This window comes from Aulonocara stuartgranti, assembly GCF_965226115.1.
Source record: "Aulonocara stuartgranti genome assembly, chromosome: 15".
In the NCBI taxonomy this organism is placed as follows: Eukaryota; Metazoa; Chordata; class Actinopteri; order Cichliformes; family Cichlidae; genus Aulonocara; species Aulonocara stuartgranti.
In genome coordinates this window covers 21,254,744-21,274,227 of record NC_138951.1, presented here as the reverse complement: position 1 = coordinate 21,274,227, position 19,484 = coordinate 21,254,744, and the positions used below count along the sequence as shown (strand labels likewise).

The following is a 19,484-nucleotide window of genomic DNA, read 5'->3' as shown; positions in this document are numbered from 1 at the left end:
ACACTCTCTCTCTCTCTCTCACACACACACACACACACACACACACACACACACACACACACACACACACACACACACACACACACACACAGGATAATGTGGGAGGAGGAGGAAAGGGGATGCTGAATGTGTACCAGTATTAAGGTGCAGGATCTTAAATTTCCATTTGAAATCACAGGGATTTGCAGGTTGTTGAAAGTTGATGCTTTTTGGATTAAAGCTTCATTTGTGATGATTTTTATGACTTTCAACTCCCTTGGTTTTGTGCCAAAAATCATTCCGTTACCAGCGTTTATTCTAGAGTTTAAATCCAGTTTTCCGGTGTCTGGAAACTGGGGCATCTCAGATGAAAAATCTCTCAGCATCTGTCCAATTAAGACAGAAGAAGGCACCCAGTATCAGCACACTGGATTACACTGTGGATTAGCCAACAGACAACGTTTGGGTTCCTGCAGGGCAAAATGCTGTATATTTAGGGTTTTTCCTTCACAATGGGAATTTACACATCTTCCAAAAAGGTTTTAGTGAGAGCCCAAAGGAAATTATTTTTTAAGCAGTTTTGATAATCGGGCTTTTATTAAGTCAGGCATCCATCATCCATCATCATCATCTATTTTTCCAATAATGACAAAAAATATACAGATATTAGTGAAGATAATATAATACAGTCTTGCTGCCTTCACTGTAGTGTAATATAATTTTGTAGACACACCCAAAGAGCCATTCTGAGCCATCCTGATATCCATCTATCCATTTATTCATTTTCTGCTCCTCATCTGGGTTAGGGGTGGTGGAGGTTGAAGTCAACGCAGACATGCCCAGCCCTCCCTCTCCCCAGATACCACCTTCAGGTCTTCTGTGAGGAAAATGAGGCGGTGCCAGGTCAGCTGAGTGTCCTGGGCTCTCCTTCCAGTTGTTCATGTCTGAAACACCTCACCAAGGCGGCATCATATTCAGAAGCCTGAACCACCTCTAATAATTACCGTAGCAGTTCTACTCTGAGCCCTTCCCAACTGACTGTGCGCCTCACCCTTTCTGAGCCGAGGCACCCTTCAGAGAAAGCTCATTTTCACCACTCGCATCTGCAGGCTGATGCTTGCAGTCATTACCCACAGCTTGTGGCTATAGCAGAGGATAGAAATGTGGATATATGCAAGAAAATCTATAAGATTGCTTGACTATATATATATTATAGTCAACCATTCAAATTTAGAAAATTCTTTTTTTTGTCAATATTCTAAGGTTGGTAATTAAATCGGATCAATTTGGATTTGATTTGTGAAATACATAGAAAATATCCAAAAAAATAGTTTATTCGCTTTATTCTTTATTATACATTCACTTTACATCATATTTAAACATTTGAACAAATAATTATGTCACTGTACACACAGCAGCTTTTTCAGCTTGTATCAATTGCAAATTTTGTGCACAGTTGGACATTAGGAACAACAGGGATATTGTGCAATGGGATACTAATCGAACAGTAGGATAGTAAAGGGAGTAAAGGCAAGGAGGTGCAGTCATTTCCAAACTCCCAGTCAGGGCAGGAGATGGCTGCAGCTCCAAACCTTCCTCCAGAAGAATAAGACAAAACATATATAAGAGAATAGAATCCAGAGGAAGATGAGAAAGTGTCTGAAGATTTTTGTTGGGCTGACACAGGATGAAAAGCTGCTCATGTAATCAGACAAACAAGGACGACTCATTCGCTCAGATTGTGATAAAGTGTGTCTTTTTGTGTTTGTACAAAATGAAAAGAAAAAAAAAATCTGAGAACACCAAGTGCAAAATGTAAAAACTGATAATCAAAAATCATTTTCTGATGTGTGTGCGCACGCATTGCTGATTGGTTGGCAGTCCATCTGGCTGCTTTTGTCTATAGGCATGCTGCCCCTCATGTCAATTATGCGATCACGCGTGAAGACTGTGTGTGTGTGTGTGTGTGTGTGTGTGTGTGTGTGTGTGTGTGTGTGTGTGTGCATGTATGTTTGCGTGTTTTTGTGAAAACGGGGGAGGGTGTAAGAAGGGGGGATCCAGATGTTACGTTTATTCTCATTCTCCTCCATCATCACATTTAATTTAATCCATTTCCCTCCCCCACAGCATTGTACAGCAAGCCATCTGTACACACACACACACACACATGCAGCCTCCAGCATGCTAATGCTAATGTGTGTTAGCCCAGCCAGGTGGCTGGGTGGCCTCAAATGGGTCCTTGTGCACCTCTGGCTCTGTGCTGATTGGAGTGAATGCAGCTGCTATGAAATTATGTAGATCTGTTCGCCACTGTCTAAGTGGGTCACTCAGTGTGTGTGTGTGTGTGTGTGTGTGTGTGTGTGTGTGTGTGTGTGTGTGTGTGTGTGTACTACATCTTGTGTATTTTGGTGGTGCAGTCTTGTTAAAAGCATGTTTTTTATTGAAATTGTGCTGTACGTTTGGAAAGAAATTCCCTGATGATAGCTGGCTACAATAAAAACTGTTTAACAGCTATTTTAAAATGATACTGGCATGAATATTAATTACATTTACAGATAAAGTCTGATTTGGCATACGCAGAGTGGTCTTTGCTCCTATACTGGATTCGGGAAGACATTAACATGTTGGGAAACATGTACCAGTGGTGCAAATCTAATGAATAAATCCTCTCAGTGTCTGTAAACAATGACCACACTGCAGATAACAACATAACTGAAGCAGAGAATAGAGCTGGTCTTCAGCCGTTTGGTTCTTATCTTTTAATTCTCATACCTTCTCTTTCTTTGTCACTTGCTCCTGCAGAAAAACATGATGTGAATGGAAACAGGACTGTTCCACCTTTTCCAGAGGGAACAGAGATGGCCATGTTTGGTAAGTGTCTCCAAACACATACAAGGAAATTGATGCAGTTTAGCTTAAATGCTGATATGACCTAAAACCTGCATTGCAGCTTATTGTAATTGTAATTTCAGTGATTTCAATTTCAGTCTTTACTGCCTTGTTAACTTCAGTATTTCTTGTACATGCACAAGCCACAAAAAGGGGAAAATATAGTCATGTACACATACAAACAGAAAGTGGAGGGCTTCCTATTGATGGTCACGTTGACTCACATGAACTTAAGCATAAATGAAGCATTAGCTACCTACTTCTTCTCTACATGTAATATTAGACTAGTCACCCAATGTAATGCTGAAAATTAATTGAAAACATGCTGAAAAATAAACTCCAGTTATGAACCAGGCTTGCTTTTAAAACTCACAGCCATAGGCTTGTATGTTACGCCCAGATTTTTGCATTTTTAATCTGAATATATTTCATCACGGGGTTAGTTGCTGCATCCTTACCATTCCTGGATATATCTGTGAAATTTAAGTTAGCTATATAACACCAGATTCAATTTTTGTAGTTATTCTTCTTGCACTGTTGTTTTTAGACCTATAACTGCAAACACTCTGCTTCTCTTCTCTTATAATTTGTGTAATTCACCTTCCAGAATAAGACAAAACATATATAAGGTTAGCCTACAAAATTAGCATTGCAAATAAAAATAAAACACATGCATACATATATAAATTATACTGTTTCATGTTGCTAGTACCAGATTTGCTTCATTGCACAGATTCAACAAGGAGCTGGAAGTTTTCCTCATTTGATCCATATTGACACGAACACGTTACACAATTTCTGTAGATTTGTTGGCCACAAATCCATGATGATGGTTCCACCAGATCCTACTGGATTATTGTACTTACCGTTCCCTTCGATCAGCTCAAAGCAATCTGACTATTCTCCTCTGATCTCTGGCATCAAGAAGATATTTTTATCTAGAGAACTGGACGGATATTTTCTAGGTATTCTCCTATTTTCAGCTCATTCTCTGTAAACCCTGGAGATGGTTGTGGGGTAAAATCCTAGTTGCAATTTTTGAAATACTAAGGCACATACAATCATGCCGTATTCAAAGTTACTTGAATGTGTCTTTCTTTCCACATTCAGAAAAAGCTGTTTTTCACCCCTCACTTTTGTCCATTTCTACACAGTGGATGTCTCTTCCATAGTGAGACGTCGTATCATGCTAATCTGAAAACTGGAGTTATGCAAGTAAAATAAAGTTTGTAGTTTTTAGCTGTGGATATAAGACTCTGTAAATATGGGTTTACTATAAAAGTCTGAGAACCGGGGTTATGCATGTAACCTGCAGTTTATTTCTGATTTCTGTATTTCTTTTTGTTTGTGTTCATCATCCACAGTTTGGTCTAAAGCACGCAAACAGTTCCTATCAAATCCACGTCATGAGATTTATGATTTTCTATTGACTACACTAAATGGATCTCCAACCGTATTACATGACACATGAAAAAACAATTAAAAGAAACAAATGTAGAAAGAAGAAAATAAGTAATTTACCATCCACCGTACAAACTCGACTCCCAGTCAAACGGCATCTCATTTTCTGTATTTGTCTGCCTTTATTCTTCATGTAAATGCTCACATCAAAGTCAAACATCTGAATCTTTGTGAGTTTTCTCTGCCAACAGAAGGTAATGAGGGACTCAAGTCAGTAAATACTCCCACAGATGTGATGCATGGTGTGACCTGGTCTTTACTGTCTTGTTAAATTGGATTGGTTGTTAAAGACTGCTGTTATTTGTTTTATTTGTTTTATTTATTTATTTATTTTTTCCCCTCGAAGGTATGGGCTGCTTCTGGGGTGCAGAGAGGGAGTTTTGGAGGCAAAAAGGAGTTTATTCTACCCAAGTGGGCTATTCTGGGGGTTACACATCTAACCCCACCTACAAGGAAGTTTGCACAGGTACCCTCTGCTTACCAACACACACATAATCATGTGTTTTCTACTGTGACTCAATAAATTGTGGAAAACAAGACACACATAAACAGAAGAGTGAATCATTTCCCACAGGCCCTATTATACTGGGGCATGGATAAGGCTGCTATTCATGCCTGACCACTCTGAGGAGGAGCTGTGTGTGTGTGTGTGTGATGTGTGTCCAGACCTCTCAGTCGGCCAGTAGAGAGTGAATCCATCATTAGATCTGCATCACCATCTGTCTCTTTTACTTTTTAACTTGGTTTTATTCTGTCAAACAGTCGCATCGATATGGTGCAGAAAAGTTTAGATGATTAATTGATAAGTTGGTGTTTTTCATGCTGTCTGTGTGTGCAGCGTGTTAAAGACACAAAAATGAAAGAGAGCAGTTGGCTTTTGAGTTTCTGGAAAAAAAAATGTGAGAGCAGCATTTGAATAGAAAGTACCCTTTTATTTATAGTGATTATAAACATAGCAGCAAAAAGGAGGCCCGACTGGAGATTTGATGGTGTAAGTTTAGGCAATTTTTTCGTAAATGCATTTGAAGATCCCAGAATGAAGTCAATGACGACAAATATAAAAATGACTGCAGAAGGAAATAACAGGCAACTTCTAACTACAGGGGTTCTGACTGAACTATAATTTCTAACTTTTCTTTAATGGGAAATTCAATTTATGTCTATAATAAAATGACTAGCATTTAATAGCTTTTACATTTCCTTCTGCAGCGCCTACTGGACCCTCTATCGCCTTCAAACAAGTCTTGAGACAAAATTCTCCAGGTTACTGGACACAGATTTCTTTTGCACAAATAAAATCCGAGCGAAGCTGAATTGCAGTTTATTTCATTTTATCTAAGACAGGGCATGGCTCTGTAATTACACCTCCAAAACACAAATTGGTAGCGGGGTTTCCATGCTGCTGACTTGATTCTCTTACTTCAGAAAACTAGGAGTGAAACGGAGAAGATCATTTTTGAGATGGAACAAAATGAATACTTTAATTATTGCAGTGCAGACAAGAGACGGAGTTCATGCACAGAATAGCAGAGGTATGAAAACAAGGCGATGGCAGATTACACTGGCAAATTACATTAGCATTATGTGGAATCTAGATAGAATAACATCCCATAATGGATCACATTATGTTCTACAGAGGGGTTGTGCACATCAGTAACCATTCACAGCTGCAGTCTGCATCGTGACCATGCTACATTTCTGGGGAGGCGCATGAGGGCTAATTTAATCATATGAAAAATATCAGAGACTGATCGGCAGGTCAAAGGGAAAACAGCACATTGATACCTCTGACATGCATGAGTATACAGTTTGGTAGCATGATTTATCTGTCAGCAGAGGCTAAACCCAGAGGTGTGTTTGTGTTTCTGGACTTGGAGTCCTAGTTAAAAAAAACTCTGGGATACTTTTGAGACATTTGGCTTCACGTTTCAGCTCATTTATGTCCTTCTTTAATTGTAAGCAGACTGACAGCTATTTTACATTTATTCATGTTATAGAGTGATATCTTATCTGTATGCTGAATACTTTTGATGATACACTTTCAAGCAGAGGCACATCTTGTGAGTTTTTATTAAAATTCACCTTTCATATTCAAATGCAGCGCAGTGACAGTCCTAAACTGGCATTAACTAACTGCTCTCACTGTTTCTGAAACAAAAACACCTACCGCGAACCTGGTTTGAACTGCTGGATGTGTGTTTTAATTAGCACGGTATCTTGGCAGACTATTAAAAGAGGGCACTTGGCTAAATGAAGTGCTCCTCACACCTTCACATCTTCAAGAGACACACACAACCGGAGGGGGAAAAAAAAGATTGATCTGAATATTCATTGTTGGTTAAATATTTACAGTCAGATCTGCGTAGGTTCAAAATGTGATGATTATATTAGCATATTTTTCTCTTTTTTTTTAAGATAGAGCACCTGAGTTAGTATAGATGTAAAAACACTCCCACACACTTCATTATTTTTCTCACTTGCTGTCTTTGTTTCTGACTCTCTCACTCCACTGTGTGCTCGTCATTATTTGAGTTTGAAGCCATCTTCATACACGGTCAAAGGAATGTGTGTTTATTTTTACCGTTTGAAGCTGTAAAAACTGCCGTGAAGATGAGTGCTTGTGCCTGCAGCTTATTTGTCGCAGTTAATCAGGAATGGATGGATTTAATTTTTTAATTGTACATAAACCCGGAATATTATAAAGACACCGCGATAATTAAAATTATGGTATTTAAAAAGGAATTTAATCAGTTGTTAAAGTGAATCATTTAGCTCCTCCTCCAGGCTTTTCTTATATAGTACTGGGCAAAAATCTTCATCCACCCCCATTTCTTTCATTCTAGTAGTAAAAAAGGCACCAGTGTTGTGATGTGTCAGCACATAACAACTTTACAAATATCCAAACTTAAATGGTATATTTACACACTGTTACCTGCAGCCTGTTGCAAAAGTACATACTTTGTTTACATTTTGTTTAGTTGAACCAATGAAACAGACATGAAATACTATTTTATGACCAACAAGGTGATTCCCAAAGAGCTATTCACCATGTTGTGCAGTGCGTCATTAAAAAAAAAATCGAGGAAACTGGATAAGTGGAGGACAAAAGATGATGTGGCAGGTGTTAAAAACTTATCCTCAGCAGATGAACAGTATCTGAGAGTCGAGAGAGTTGCAGCTGAAACTTTAGTTGATCCAGGTGCTGTTCACTGAAGCCTCGTCGGAAATGGCCTCAGTGGAACAGTGGCTGTCAAGAAGCTTTTCCTAAGGAAAGGAAACAGGAAGAAAAGGCTGAGGTATGCCAAGCTACACTGGACTGAAAATCAGTGCCAATAGGTCTGATGGAGTGAGGAATCCACATTTGAAGTTTGTGGTTCAAATCGTTGTCAGTTTGTGTGGAGGAGGTCAGGAGAGAGGTACAACAGAGTGTCTGCAGCCATCTGTAAAACATGGTGGAGGGTCTGTCATGGTTTGAGGCTGTACTTCAGCCAGTGGTGTTGGGGATCTTGGCAAAGTTGATGAAATTATGAATGCTGAAAAACACTGTCAGATTTTGATCCGCCATGCAATTCCATCTGGAAAGGATCTGACCGGCATGGCTCAGGGTCCCAAACACAGTGCCAGTGCAAACAACATGATTGAAGAAGTGTGGGATCATCTTGACAGAGAACAGAACAAAAGGTAGCCAACATCCAAAGAAGAGCTTTGAATGTCCTTCGAGAAACCTGGACAACGATTCCTGAAGACTTCTTAAAGAAATTGCAGGAAAGCTTTCTTAAGAAAGTTCAGGCTATGTTGAAGAATTAAAAGGTGATTACACAAAAAATGACTTTCAAGCTTGATAAAATTGTATAACCTGTGCTTTTGCCATATATACTGTGTTTGCAGATGTGTCAATAAATCGCTGCAACTATTTCCTGTTCTACTATCAAAATGTAAAGAGATGACTGGTGACTCTGACTTTTACACAGGGCCGTCTTATTATGTAGATGGATCACATTCAAATTTGTGAAGTTATAATGAAATAACACTTGATTTAAAAGGCTGATTATAAGCATATTTTTAATTTACATGTTTCTTGTAGTCAGTTTGTTACAAGAATGGACCAGTAGTATATATGTATCAGGGCTCTAGACTAACTTTTTGCCATGGGCGTACCGGTACGCCTAACTTTAAAAAGTTAGGCGTAACGGCACAAAAGTTAGGCGTACACAAATTTTATAATAATTTATATAATATAATGTATTTTTCTGGATACACTGTGCTTTTTCAGCATTCAAAGATTGATGACACCATGTCAGAGCACTGGCTATGAATTTCAGAAGGATCAGGCCTTAACTTAACAGAAAAGTTAGCAATAGTTCTTTTCCTATTACAGCTACATCCACGTCTGTCGTGCCTAGGCTGCTCACTAGGGCTGGGTATCATCACTGATTTCTATAATCCATCCATTTCTTCAGTATTGAATAACAGAAAAAATAGGCTTTCTTGTCCGAGGTCATTTAAGTGAAAAAAGAAAAGAAAATGACAGCAGCCACAGCGCTGTGAACAACGGTAGACTGTTGGGTAATAAGCGAATGAATAATACAGAAAACAGAGATTGGAGACGGAAGCTGTTCTTGAAGTATAGAGAGAGAGAGCTAGCTGTGCATGAATGTGATTTTAATAGTCGTGGAAGCAAAACAGCAAAATTCATGACGCATTGATCAAATGTGAAGCGCAGTTTGCTGCTTCTTTTGCTGCTGGCTCGGTGAATTTTGGTTGGAGAGAGACAAAACCTGCAGCTCAGAATCAGCGCAAAAAGACGTAATCACAGCGCAGACCGGACGCATCAGAATCGCTAAGCTCCGACAGCGTGTCCGTCTACGGGCCGTCGGGTGAGAAAGCCGAGAAAGACAAAGCTGATTCTGATGCGTCGGTCCGCTCTGTGTTTACGTCTTTGTGTGGAATCCGTGTACCTGCTCTCATTTGCTGTTTGGTTGTTGTTGAAATGGTTTTGTGAGCTTTAATCTGAGAATCTGGCGTTTCTGGCAAAACAGTTATATTTAAAAGTCGATTCAGGATTTAATGAATTGATATCGCTTTATTCAAGCTACTCACCTCCCACTTCCACCTGCACTTTCAACTGGACCACGGCCAATCAGAGAGGTCCCGCCCCTGACTATCTCTGATTGGTTTAGTCCACGATAGGGGCAAAATGTGTGTCTGTTGTTGACCACAGGGAAGGTTGCAGATTTTTTTTTTTTTTGCTACCCGAACAGTTGGTCGCACAGGTGCAACCAAAAAATTTTTTTTAGTCGCACCACTGAAAAATTTGGTCGCATTTGCGACCAAATTGGTCGCACTCTAGAGCCCTGTGTATATATATATCGTAATGTAATATTAGACAGCACAGCGGCACTAATCATGGCAGCACAGGAACAAGCTCTGAGCACAAGATCCATAAAGGCTGGGGTCTATCACACCAGACACCATGCACCCCAGGTGAAGACTGTGTAAAGATGTCCCTGAGACAATCCAGCACATAACAGCAGGGTGCAAGATGCTAGCAGGCAAGGCATACATGGAACGCCATAACCAAGTGTCCGGCATAGTATACAGAAACATCTGTGCTGAATATGGCCTGTAAGTCCTGAGGTCAAAATGGGAGACGCCCCCAAGGGTGGTGGAGCTAAGATCCTGTGGGACTTCCAGATACAGACGGACAAAATGGTGGTGGCTAACCAACAGGACATAGTGGTGGTAGACAAAAAGAAGAAGACGGCCGTAGTGATCGATGTAGCGGTCCCGAATAAGAGCAACATCATTATATATGTGTAAGGGATGGATATAGCCATCCACTGCAACATCATCATTGGTTTCTGGACTTTTCTGGCTTTTAAAGCCTTTAAAGAAGTTGCTGCTAGGGAGCAGTAGGCGAAAAAACGTGAATCATCTTGTGAGAGTGTTTCTGCATTCTGTGCAGAAATTTCGATGAGAAGGGTTTAACCATTGAACTCTGACGGCTGACATCATACAAGCTCAGCATTCATCACCTGAATAAAGCAGCTACTGAGGAATATCAACCCCTTGCGAATGAGAGAGCTGCCAAAATAGTGTCTTCTTTATCTTGGGGGTTATCAGTAGGGATGGGTATCGTTTAGGTTTTATCCGATACCGGTGCCAAATCGGTACTTTTGAAAGGGTGCCGGTGCTCAAACGGTGCTCAAACCGGTGCTTAAAGAATGGAGAACACAAAATTGGTCCAAAAACCTCTCATGTTTAGCTGTTTTTTTGTAAAAAGATAACAATGTTAGCCTTTTCTGCAGCTATGGGGCATATATGGTATCACTCTTGGCTGGAAGCAGTGCTTAAACAATGGACAAACACAAACTCTCATGTTTAACTGTTTTCCACTTTTTCTTTGGTCATTTTAGCCTTTTTGGCCAGGGTGAAGGGAGTATCTGCCATCAAACAAGAGGACAGCCGCATGTAACTACTACGGTGTTTGGTAGTTCACCTTGCATGCATTAATGTAATAACGTGGTGAGCCTGCTCAACGTAAATTACACACGAACAGCATTAAGCTACTCACGCAGAGAAGAACGGCTGCTGCTGCATCATCATCCATCATCATTTCTGCTACACTGGCAGGGCTAGGGGCCAGGACTCTCCTCTTCGGGTTTTTGGGGGATGTTGCTAACTCCGGGTCCGATAACAGGCACCACACCCGCAGTAGATGTGCTCGGTGTGAGGTCTCACAGCAAGCTATCAAATACGGCGCATTTCTCAGCTTTAAAAAAAAAAAAAAAAAAAACCCACTATGCGTCGCCAGGTGTTTCATCGGATTTGAGGTGTTACCTCCTTTGACAGTATCACAGTATCAGCTTAAAGCACTTGTTGCTGCTGAGTTTGCATATTTTGCTGTGAAGTACAGTCAGACTTTTGACCGCTTCGCCTTGGGCATTTTTAATCTGTAGCTCTGCTCTAAAAGAACGTACGTACCTGGACCCGCCTACTATCCTCGGAAACGTAAAATGATTGGCTAGAATCTAAAGTGTATCACAGCTCAGGAAAAAAAGCACCGAAATAAAGCACCGAAATGTGCGCTGCTTTTCGGTCTGGTTACTACCGTTTATGTCAGAACGATACCGGTACCCATCCCTAGTTATCAGTGCTGCCACTGCTGTAATTATACAAAGTAAACATGATATATCATTTCTTTTAATTGTTTTTTGTTTTTCTTATGTTGTCACACACTGAATAACACAGCTGACACTCGGGGGAAGTGCTCGTCAAGTCTAGCTGTGCAGTCCCAGTGGGCTTATAACACCATAGTTCCAATTTGGTAAAATACCCACACAAACAGATTTATTCTTTCAGTCACCTTTTATGTTTAGTTGGTCTCTGTCTCTCTCTTATTCTGTGCTTAAGTGAACAACAAAAAAAAAGAGACACATATATGTGTTGTCTCAGCGGTACTGTTAAGTAATGTCCAAAAATTGCTGGAGGTCCACTGTCTTTGTGTCTTTAAATGGCAGCTGCTGTGTTCATTTCTGTTTTTATTATTCCTGGATTCTGCTGGAGTAGTTTTGTATAATTTACACTTCAAAGTAGTCCTTATTTATTTTTCATTGAGGAGTTCATCCTGTGTGAAACAATCATCTTTACCTCCCCCTTGACTGTCTAGCTCCCACAAACAGAAGGTTTATGTCAGGATCCTGGGTCATTCGACCCAGCGCTCTTAGTTTTCCTGTGTTCCTGTTTCATGTCAAGTTCATTTGTTATTCTTGGAGTTAATTTATCGGTCCTAAGTTGCTTAGTTTATTGAGCTTCCCCTGCTTGTGTTACATTACATGTTTTCCCAGCCCGTCATGTCTGTGCTCTCCCTCGTGCTTCTCTGTGCTTTTCTGTCCACCTCTGGTCTGTGTCTCTGTGTATTTCCTGTTTACTTTGAAGGTCCATGTCTTATGTGAATGTGTCCTGCTTTGCTTCCTTGTTTCGCCAGCTGTGCCCTCCTGTGTCTCATTCCCCTCGTTACTTCCCAGTGTATTTAAACCCTGTGTTTCTCTGACTCAGTATTGCGTCGTCCCTCATGCTGTGTGGATCTCCCTGTGTGTTAATTTGTTATTTCCCAGTTTAGTTTAGTTTGCGTTGTATACTCGTTTTCCGTGCCAGCAATTAAAGCTGTGGTTTTGAGTTCATCCCTTGTGTCTGAGTCCTGCATTTTGGGTCCAACTCCTGCCTGCCACACAGTGCTTCATGACAGAACGACGCGACCAGACATGGACTCAGCAGGCTCCGCCCGGGAAATTGATTTGGCCTGCATCCAGGGTCTGGTAGAGCAGATTTCCCACACTGATGATGTCCGTGCCGTGACAGTAGGAATCAAAGCCATTGAAGCCATCCTCGAGAGGAACGCCCGCTTTGGTCAACTCGGAGGATTTATGGACTCAATAAACATGGTGCGCGAGGCCCGGGAGGTACTGCAAGCCCGAGAGTTAGCCATTCTCGCCCGCTCCCGGTATTCAGCGCCGAAGCCACCACCGCTGCAGCAGCAGATGGAGCTCTCTGCAATGCAGCAGCGGCCATTAAAGCGCAAGGGGGTTTCCACGCCACTGTCGCGGAATTCTTCACCATCCACGTCCAGCTCTGACCACCGCTCACCTGCCTCTTTTCTCACAGCAATATGGTCAGAGGAGGAGTCAGATTCTACCTCTCTGCCATTACCGGCAACCACCACTATCTCCACTCCCATTTCCAGGGGGAAGCAGCAGCAGCGCAGGCAGCGAAAATTGCCACGGACGGAACCCAGGACTTCACCAGAGCAAACGCCTTAGGTGAGTGTAAGTGATACTGAACAGTTTACTGGGTCTGAAGGCCCAAGGTCTGATTATGTTATGGCTGAGAAGAAAAAGACTGTTTCCTTTGAAACCAAAATTTCCCATTTGGGTGATCTAAAAGACTGTTCTCCTCATGCTCCTCCCGCCATAACAATGCAAAGAACTGTGGTAAGCTCACTTAGCAGCTCCGTCTCCTGTGTCCCCGCTAGCTCCGTCTCCTGTGTCCCCGCTAGCACAGTCGTTATCTCCACCACAAGCTCCATTTTCACCTCTACCATCACTTCAGTCATCCGTTCGGTCTTCCACTCAATCGCCCTTAGCTCCATCATCCACACTACCACTTGCTTCTCTTCCACCACAACCATCACTACACTCAGCCATTCAGGCTGCTACTCAGTCAGTCATTCAACCTATAGCCCTGCCATTAATGCACTCTGTAGCTGAGCCATTAACCGCCCGGCCCGCAGCCAATTCAGCCACTCCTCCACCCGTTACACCTCCACATCGTCACTGCTGCCCGCAGCACAGCCCTTATCCCCGCTACCCATAACTCCGTCTTCAGTGTCCCCTCTCCCTGTAGCTCAGCCATTGGTTCTGTCATCAGCAGCTATGTTTGCACCAGAACCATTAGCTCAGTCTCCTGTGCAGTCACCTCTAGTTCAGTTTCCTGTGCAGTCATCTACTCCACCACCTACTCCACTCTCACCACAATCGTTACTACAGCCATCAGTTCAGTCCCCTGTGCCAGTTCAGACTTCAGTTCAGTCCCTTGTAGTACTTCAGTTCCCTGGTCAGCTACACACTCACCCACCTAGTCAGCCTAATGTTCAGTCAGGGGTCCCGACACCCTCTGGCCCTGCATCTGCTCCTGCTGGAGGCTCGAGTGAGTAGATCAAGCACTCTGCGGCTCCCGCGCCGCCATCTACCTTGTCCGCTGGGGGTTCTGGTGAGCCCGGCCAGCCCTTCCTCATGTCTGCTGGAGGGTCCGAATGGCCCGTTCAGCCGTCACCTGCAGTGTCACCATCCGCAGCTGTTTCGGCGTCGCCTGGTCCGGCCTCTGCTTCGGCGTCGCCTGGTCCGGCCTCTGCTTCTGGTCCTGCGGTTGTTACACCGCCGTCCAAGGTACGTCCAGCACCTCAGCATCGCGGGCACTTTCTGGGCCTCTAGACGTCATTGCCGTCATTGCCGTCGTTGCCGTCCGCACGGTCGGCCCCCTGAACTGTTTCCACGTCGCCGCCGTTGCCGTCCGCACGGTCGGCCTCCGGAACCAAACTGTTTTGGACTCCCGTGTTGCCATCCTCCGGGTTGGTCCCCTGAATTATTGATGAACTGCTCCCTGTGCGCCAGTGTTTTGTGCACATTTTGTTTTACAATCTTTGTGTTCCTGTTTTTTGTTCCGTTCCGGTGTATTGTCCTGCTCCCACAATGCCTGTTTATTGTTGAGTTTTTGTTCCTGTTTTGATTTTTCCAGATTTTTTCCCCATGTCTCCAGTCATGTCCCCCCCCCGTAACTTCACTGGAACTCGAACGATTTTTTTCCACTTGTGTCTTGTGTCTGCTCAAGACTCTGGCTTGACTTGATTGTGACCCCCTGTGTCTCATTATATAGTCCTGTCCTCCCCTTTCGTCATGTCTTTGTGCCTGTTTTGGGGCCTGTTTCTAGGCCTTAACTCCAGAGTTTTGACGCCCTAAACCAGAAGAATATATGGAGCTGGATCAGTTTTTACCAAAAAAAAAAAAAAAAGAAAAGGGAAAAAAAGAAAAGAAAAATCCAGAGTATCCTGAGTCAGATTAAATCCAAAAGTGAAATCTTTCAAAGCTGGGCCAGGCCCCCGCCTCCGATACAATTTTAATGCAAATCCATTCATAACCTTTGGAGTAATTCAAAAAACAAACTGAAGTAATCACATAACCTTCTTACTTGTCAGTAAACATTATAATGAATGCAAATGTTGCCTAATGTCTGCTTGATCTGTAAAAGCATGCAACTGCTTATTACATGTATGGAATTTATAAAATGATGTTATGTAATTGTTCCACTGCCATCAAACACCAGTTACCAGTAAAGGCTGTTTATACAGGTGCAAAGGAGTCTTAAGAAATTCATTCATTTAGTTTAACAAAAATAAGAGAAAAATAATATTTCAGGTCATTGCAGGTTGATTCTGAATTAATGATAGATTATCAGATTATTTTGCAGCTGAATGTCTATTAAGCTAACAGCTGCAGCATTATTTTTTGTGGTTCCAACCACTGCTGTATTTCTCGTGCTGTCCAAGATGAATTAATTCCTGTGAGACTGGCCTGGTGAAGCATTAATTTAATATCGACTGCTGCTTTGTCTCTGTTCGCCAATATCTTTCCGTAGGAATCCATAACTCCTGATATTAAAAAAGTAATAAGACAGAGAGAGACATAGGAGTGGAGGCAGAATAAGAGACGGGGGAAGATGAGGTGTCACGTAATGGGTCACGCTCATTACCAGCACCAGCTGCTGTTTGACTGTCTGTAACAGCGATTGTTTGTAGTGGTTGAATGTTGAAATCGGCTTTGAACCAGTATTTAAGAAAAAAAAAAATCTGTTTTTTTAGGTGTAAAATATGATCATTTTGGAGGCATTCAGAAAATATACAAATATCTACCTTAGAACTCCTTAGCTTTGGATATTAAAATATATTATGTGAATACTGTAAGTTATAAGTCTTGTGTGCTTTTTCTTGTTTTCTAAAAGCTTCCCTTTAGTCATGACTGTTTTGTTCACATCTACTAGAGGGATCAATAACTCTTGATTTTAAAAGCTCCAGAACCAGTGAAAAGGTGAACCTTGAGTTGAGATTCTTCTGTCAATGACAGTGAAGTCTAGATTAAAATATTAAGCTCAAATTGAGAGACAGTATGGATGAGGTACCTAAAATACAGCTAAGCACTTACAGCTGCTGACGAAGACCATGTGATGCAAGCAAAGGATCCAAAGGAAAACAGTAAGAAGACCTTCAAGGCTGGTTTGTTAATGGCAAGTGAAGAGTGATAAGCTGTCAGGCTGAAGTTAACAAAATAATCTTAACTCAAGGTCCTTTTACTGGTCTATTTCGCTTGGTCCTCATCATGACTTAAGTACTTATTTAGCTAGTACTTCTGGATTATGGGTAATAGCTTGCTTGCAAACCAGCAGTTAAAATAAAATTGGATCAACTGCAGTCCACTTGTTATTCTGAAGCTTTTCACTGTATTTTCATCAGTAGCTGGATTTGTTCAGTAATGCACAACAAATCGATGTAGACCAGTGACTCCCAAGTCCCTCATTAGAAAGGGCTTTCTAGTGGAAAGTCAATATGGTGAAAATATTTAATGTGTTACATAAAAGCTAAAAACAATTTTGCGGGTGATCTTGTCCATAGCATCACATTGCTTCAGTTCCAAACTGGGGCCATCTTAACCTCCATTCACATTGAGCAATGCAATGAAACAACCCAGGTCCAAACCAAAAAAAGCTCTTAATGGAGCTGTGGAAAATGTGAAAGGAAAAAAAATCTAAATGTTTTTTCATAAGCAGTGAATTAGGGGGAATGATTCATCAGCTGAACACGCTGTACCTTTCCGTATCATTCATCTGCTCACAAATGTTGTATTTTGCAGGCAGGACAGGCCACGCTGAGGTGGTCAGAGTTGTCTTCCAACCAGAGCAGATCAGCTTTGCCAGTCTCCTCAAAGTCTTCTGGGAAAGCCACAACCCAACTCAAGGTACATCATTCACCAACAAACTCATTACTTTGGCCCCAAAGGAAAACACTGAGGTTTTTTTTTTTAAAAACTGATAAACAGAATGAAAAAGTGGCTAATGCAGTGAATACTGAAAAGTGTAATTTTTCTTCTTACCTTTTCCCCATTATGCTTCATTTTCTTCTGATTTTCACCAGGAAATTCTATTAACCCGCACTAACAGTAATATCAGTTTGTAATACATTCAAGATTTTATTAAACTGAGTGAGAACAGGAAGCATCATCTATCATCGTATGTATCTTAGAATACCATTAGGGAACTATTATGAGGATAAAACTGATGAGAAAAAAAGAAAGAAAAGTGTTTGGTTTAAAGATGGCAACAGAAAAAAAACAGCTAATAAAGCCTTTTGAAACAAAAGCATGTTTTAGGCTCATTGTTTCAAAATTACAGACTCAGTTTTTTCAGGCTGGCTCAACTGTTAGCTGCTATTTGCCAACTTCTTAAAGCTTAGTTTTAATGTTATTTTTTAACTTGTTACATTGCATTACATTACTTCTAGTATAAATAATATATTACATTTTCAGCTACCTCCTGAGAAATGTAACAGAGTACATTTGCATTACCAGAAATTATCCACCCTTTTGCATTTAGCTGGTTTAACCTACTTTACATTCATCTCCGAGTAAGTGTAAAGTAGGAATACCGTATTTCCTGGACTACAAAGCGCACCCGAATATTAGCCGCACAAGCTAAAATCAGGGGATGGGTATCGAATCCCCTGCTCAAAATCTGTTTTGTACATACATTAGCCGCACCTGACTAAAAGCTGCAGGTGTTTCAGTGTTGACTTATCATATGTAAGAGAATATGCACAAAGGGAATTGTCAGGAAAGAGATGGCTGTTTGGAGACACACCCCTTTTATTAATATTTTGAAAAACAAGTTACGGGTACATATTTGCATAACTTTTTAGGTATATGTACAAGTAGCAGTAATTACAAGTACGAAACATGTACTGTGCTTCATAAATGAGTAACAAATGTAGTACATAACAATAACCTACAGCACACCAGAAAAATAGATTCGGCCTACCTTTTAGGCTCAGGTGTAGCGACACGGCTTTAACAAGAAGAAAAGTCAGTCATTCACCACTAAAACCACCAAAGTCCTCTTCTCCAGTGTCGGATACGAACAGGCTCAGGGTGGCTTCGTCATCCACTCTCAGCTTCATTCCTTCGTTGTCACTTACAAAACCAAAGAAATCGTCGTTGTCAGTGTCGGAGTCGAACACCCTCAGAAGGGCCGTGGCGGTGTCCTCCTCTCCATCATGCAGCAGTCCAGCCCTTCGAAATCCGTTGGTGATCATGGATGTTTTCACACTTTTCCACGCTGTCAGATTCCACCGGTGGAGTTGAGCATAACTTGCTTTTCGCAAGTTTATCGCCGCTCGTCATCCACGACTCCCGCTGAACGTGTAGCGCTACTTTGAAGTTTGTTTTTCGCACTACTTGTACGACACTATGTTGCCTGGCGGATGGACACGTGACCAACATACCACTCTTTAACCCCGATACTGTGTGTCTGATCACATGCCCTTCCGCCAGGCAACGTAGTGCCGTACAACAGCGGAACAAACAAAACAAATCGTCTTACGATATCACAAAAATTATGGACAATCCATAGAAAAGCCGCACCTGACTAAAAGCTGCAGGGTTCAAAGCTTGTGCAAAAAGTAGCGGCTTATAGCCCGACAATTACGGTGCTAGTTTATTTCATAAAGTCTTTCTCCTCATCTCCAGTGTCAGTGTCATCTTCAAAATGTCTGTTTCCAATTAAAGATCATCCACATGTTTAATTTGACAAAGATTTTACACCAGATGCCCTTCCCATTTAACTGAACTTGGGACTTGGTTTTCACTATAGAGACTGCAACCAATCACTCACAATGAAACCTAACTAAGCTTACATGAGCAAATTACATGACACAGGCTCACTGCCACGTGCTAATCTTTTCATGTAGTAAAGTATGATTACTCACTTCAGTGATTGGCTTCTCCTTCTTTCTGATGGTGAACTGCAGAAGCAGCTATTTCTGGTTCTGGTTACCTTTTTGGTAGTGCAGTGGTTAGCACTGTTGCCTCACTGCAAGAAGGGCCTGGTTTCGAATCCAGAATTTGGGCCGGTTTGCATGTTCTCTCTGTGAATTCCCTGGGTACTCTATCTTCCTCACAGTCCCGAGAAATATAGTTTGTAGAGTTAGATTAATTGGTGATTTTGTGTGTTAGCCCGGAGACAGACTGGCAACCTGTCCAGGGTGTATCCCACTGCTTGCCCTGTGGCAGCTGGGATAGATCCCAACCCCCCACCCGTGACACTGACTTGGCTAAGAGAAAGAAAGTGATTGGCTGATGCTTGAACTTTTCTTGACTTTTCAGTGCAAGCAAAGCAAATCAATAGAACCACTTCAGTTCTGCAACAAATGACATCACCCTGCACTACCGAACAAAAGAATCAGGGCACACATCTTAATCTTTGAATTCAGCTGTTTTTGGTCCCATTTCCACACGTGTATAAAATCAAGAGCCTAACCGTGTAGTCTGCCCTTACAA

General features: G+C 41.7%; 1 protein-coding gene across 3 annotated transcripts in view; it reads left to right on the top strand.

The window, feature by feature from the left end:
• Positions 1 to 19,484, top strand: part of msraa (methionine sulfoxide reductase Aa) — a 58,302-nt gene that overhangs the window by 17,884 nt on the left and 20,934 nt on the right. For all 3 annotated transcript variants that reach the window (XM_082504730.1, XM_082504731.1, XM_082504729.1), the window contains exons 2-4: positions 2,782 to 2,850; positions 4,676 to 4,795; positions 16,788 to 16,892. In XM_082504730.1, the coding sequence (XP_082360856.1) occupies positions 2,782 to 2,850; positions 4,676 to 4,795; positions 16,788 to 16,892 (294 nt within the window). The remainder of the gene's footprint in view (positions 1 to 2,781; positions 2,851 to 4,675; positions 4,796 to 16,787; positions 16,893 to 19,484) is intronic.